Source organism: Mandrillus leucophaeus, unplaced genomic scaffold (genome assembly GCF_000951045.1).
Source record: "Mandrillus leucophaeus isolate KB7577 unplaced genomic scaffold, Mleu.le_1.0 Scaffold608, whole genome shotgun sequence".
Lineage (NCBI taxonomy): Eukaryota > Metazoa > Chordata > Mammalia > Primates > Cercopithecidae > Mandrillus > Mandrillus leucophaeus.
The window spans coordinates 1174413-1178069 of record NW_012106564.1 but is presented as its reverse complement, the minus strand read 5'-3'; the positions used below and the strand labels follow the sequence as shown (position 1 = coordinate 1178069).

The 3657-nt window shown below is 39.1% G+C and overlaps 1 protein-coding gene across 2 annotated transcripts in view; it reads left to right on the top strand.

Moving 5' to 3' along the window:
* The window catches only part of LNP1 (leukemia NUP98 fusion partner 1), a 62043-nt gene extending 59902 nt beyond the window's left edge, over nt 1-2141 (top strand). Inside the window, exon 5 of one of the 2 annotated variants that reach the window (XM_011999898.1) lies at nt 1594-2141. In XM_011999898.1, coding sequence (XP_011855288.1) covers nt 1594-1743 — 150 coding nt within the window. In that variant the 3' untranslated portion in view covers nt 1744-2141. The remainder of the gene's footprint in view (nt 1-1593) is intronic. The other variant, XM_011999897.1, reaches the window with a different exon arrangement.
* Nucleotides 2142-3657: the final 1516 nt, after the last annotated feature.

The window sequence follows — 3657 nt, the reverse complement described above, 5'->3', positions numbered from 1 at the left end:
GAAACTCTTTTTCATGGTTATATATAATAACTAGAAACCTGTTAGGAATTTATAAAATTTTTAAAATTTTCACATTATATAACTAATTTTAATTTAAATATTTTATTTTATATCAGTTTTTAAAGAGTACTTTATAAAATCTTAATGCAAAATTAGAAATTCAGAACATATACAGATACACTTCAACTTTTCCCTATTTGATAATCTACACGCTTTCCTAAGGCTAACTACATTAAAAAGTGTTATTTTTCAGCAAATTTAAAAATGATTTATATTGTCTTTTGTTTGGGGACCAAATATATACTAATACCTAGATTTAAATTTTACATAGTTTGATATCAAAAAGAACCAGAAACTGTTTCTGTGTCCTGATCATGACCAACAATGTTAAATTCTTTCATTTTGATATTTAAAAATTCAGTCGGCTTATTTTGATAATTTTCACATTTAGCATCTAAGTGATGTGATAAAATGTATTTCTAAGCATTATTTACAAGCATTTCTCAGATGGTCTTTAATCATCACTCTATTTTCTCTTTCTTATACCATTTTGATAAGAGACCTTAATGACTGCATTAACATTGTAGAGTGGCTGACACCACTGTGTTAAACAGATAGATGCCTCAATAACTCTCAGCCAGCGCAGCTGAGCACGCATGACCTTGCTCATGTGACCGCCACTCACCACTGCTTAACTTCACCTGATAAACACTAAGGGGTTTCCCAACATTTCTAGTTTGAATAGGAGAGGAGTAATGGTTTTGCTTGTTTATTTTTTAAAATAGAAGCATAAATAGATACCGTGGCCACATTTATTAATGCCATCGTTTTGATAATTCCTTTGAAAGGCACCCTCTGGCCATACAAACTAAAGAAGCAACCCCCTACCCTCCAGTAGGTCCCTATCACTCTGTTTACAGTTATCATTGCACTTATCACTGTGGATTATTTTTTCACTTCCTTTTAGGCTTATTGATGACTGTCTGTATCCCTCCACCTAGGTGTAATATCTAGGAAGTAGGTCTCTTTAGTGTTATATCTCCTGATCCGACAACAACAGTATATGTTCAGTTAATCAGTGAATAATGTGGAATCCTGGGGACACATGTTGGGGGTTGTTAATCTGGTTGGGTGTCATTCCTTAACACTTCATTCTTCCCACAGTCCTCACATTAAAATTTAGTGAAAACTCTACTATTAATGTAATTTAACGGACTGAACACAGAGCACTAAGAATCATTCCATGTGTGATCTCACTTGATACTTTCCTTTTCAAAAAGCACCAGGGGACTGTTAATTTCATCGTGCCATGAAATCATGCCCCTCAGTATGTTCAGAGGCAAAGAGTCACAGGCGTGTGCAGGTTGTACTTCCTTCCCAGACCATCTGCTGATGCCCAATCCCCTCTATTCTTTTCTTTGTGACCAAAACCTTTAGCAACATCCTTAGGTTTATGCTAATGTATTTCTGGAAACCAAGAGGTGGGAGTCTGCTAAACCATCAGGGCTTTCTCTGTGTCTGATTATTAAGAGAAATGTGGAGTGTTGTCAGCTGTTTGTGCATTTTTACCTGTTTCTGCTCTTTCCCTTTCAGGGACCTGAAAGCAGAAAGGAGAGAAATGAAAGAGAATGCCTGAGGATGGAGATAAAATCCCGAAAGAAAGTAGAGGAAGAAAGGAGCTCTAGGAAAGAAGAACATGGAGAAGCACACATGGCTCCCCTGTTTGAAAAAGGGCCTGAATAATACTCTGCTTCCGCCTCATGACATCAGATGCTAGTTTTGGTTTTTTTCTTTGAGCCCTAATTCACCATTTCAGGATGTGGATGGGGGCGGGGTTGGGGGTAAAAACAGCTATAAAAAGCAACTGCAGATGCTGAGTGACTGCAGTGGGCAGGGTATGTAGCTGCTCCAAGATGACTTGCATCATACCCCAATTACTGCTGGCATCTTAGTTGAGAGTATATTCTGCTTGGTTGCCTTTTTATGGGAATAAAGAGAATAAAAGGTATTTTAATAGAATAAAGAAAAATTTGAAAACGTAATACAAGGTATTTAAAGAGCCACCCACGTAGCTTCACCAACCCTTCTTACACATCAACTCACAAATCATCTTAAATAAAAGTCATTGGTATGACTCTTGAGTTTACTTTCTTGTCAGAAGTAATTATGTAAGTATGTCTAATGGCCATCATTTAAGGAGAACTGGTAATTAACCTGCCAAGTACTATGCTGGATACTTTAATGCATTATCTAAAATAAGCTTCACTACTCTGAGGTGGGACCTTGTATTAGTCAGGATTCTCCAGAGAGAAAGAACCAATAGGATAGAGATAAAGATAGATAGATAGATGGATAGATATATAGATAGATAGATGATAGATAGAGATAGAGGTAGAGATAAATAGGTATAGAGATATATGAGAGGGGATTTATTAGGGGAATTGACTTGCATGATTATGGAGGCAGAGAAATCCCAACATAAACTGTCTCCAAGCTGGAGAACCAAGGAAGCCAGTAGTGTGGCTCCGTTCAAGTTCAAAAGCCTCAGAACCGGGGAAGCCAGTAGGGTGGCTTAGTCCAAGTTTGAAAGCCTCAGAACCAGGGAAGCTGATGATATCACTTTCAGTCCTAGGTTGAAGGTAGGGTAGGGGAGAGTCACTGGTACAAGTCCCTGACTCCAAAGGCCACACAGAACCTGTAGTTCTAATATCCAAGGCAGGAAAAAAGGACATCCTAGCTTTGAGGGAGAGAAGGGAGAAAGAGAGAGAGAGACAATTCTCCTTTCCTCTGCCTTTTTTGTCTATCCAGGTCTTCAACCAACTGGATAGTGCCTGCCCACATTGGGTGAGGAGGATCTTCCTTATTCAGTCCACTGATTCAAATGCCGATCTTTTCCAGAATCACTTTAACAGACATATCTGTGCAGAAAGAAATAGTGCTTTACCAGCTGTCTGGGTGCCCCTTAATCAAGTCAAGCTGGCACCTAACATTAACCATCACAGACCTATTTTTTTCTTCACTTTCTAGATGAGGAGACAAATTTTAGAGAGTTCTGTAGCTTGCTGGCAGAGTTAGGTGGCAGAGTTAGGGCCAGAGACGAGTTCATTCTGATGCCAGAGCTTATGGTCCTCACGTGAGGCAGGATGTTCATTTTCCTCTAGTAGCAGGTTCTGAGACAGTCTGTGTGTGATGTGCATGTGAATGAGTGGATGTGAGCAAGAACAGCAGGAGCGGGGTAGGTTGCAGTTTTGATTACTTGGGGGAAGACTGATTCTCTGAGGTCAGATTTATGCACTGGGTTTTAACTTTGTGGAACCATACTCTATGAGTAATTGTTTTCCCCTGAAAGCAAAGATACTGGAGTTCTCTAATGCTCTCTCTGTTTATTCCTCATCTGTCTTAGACCTTCAAATGCCCAAGGGCAGCTACATACTCCGTTTTGTGAAGAGGAAAATCCCCCAAAAGTACTACTCATAACTAATACTGTAATTGATTGCTTGTGCAAGCACTGACTTTGACTTAGTAGAAATAAAAAGGAAAAGGGGTGTGTTAGTTCGTTCTCACACTGCTATGAAGAACTGCCCAAGACTGGGTAACTTATAAAGAAAAGAGGTTTGACTCACAGTTCTGCATGGCTGGGAAGGCCTCAGAAAACTT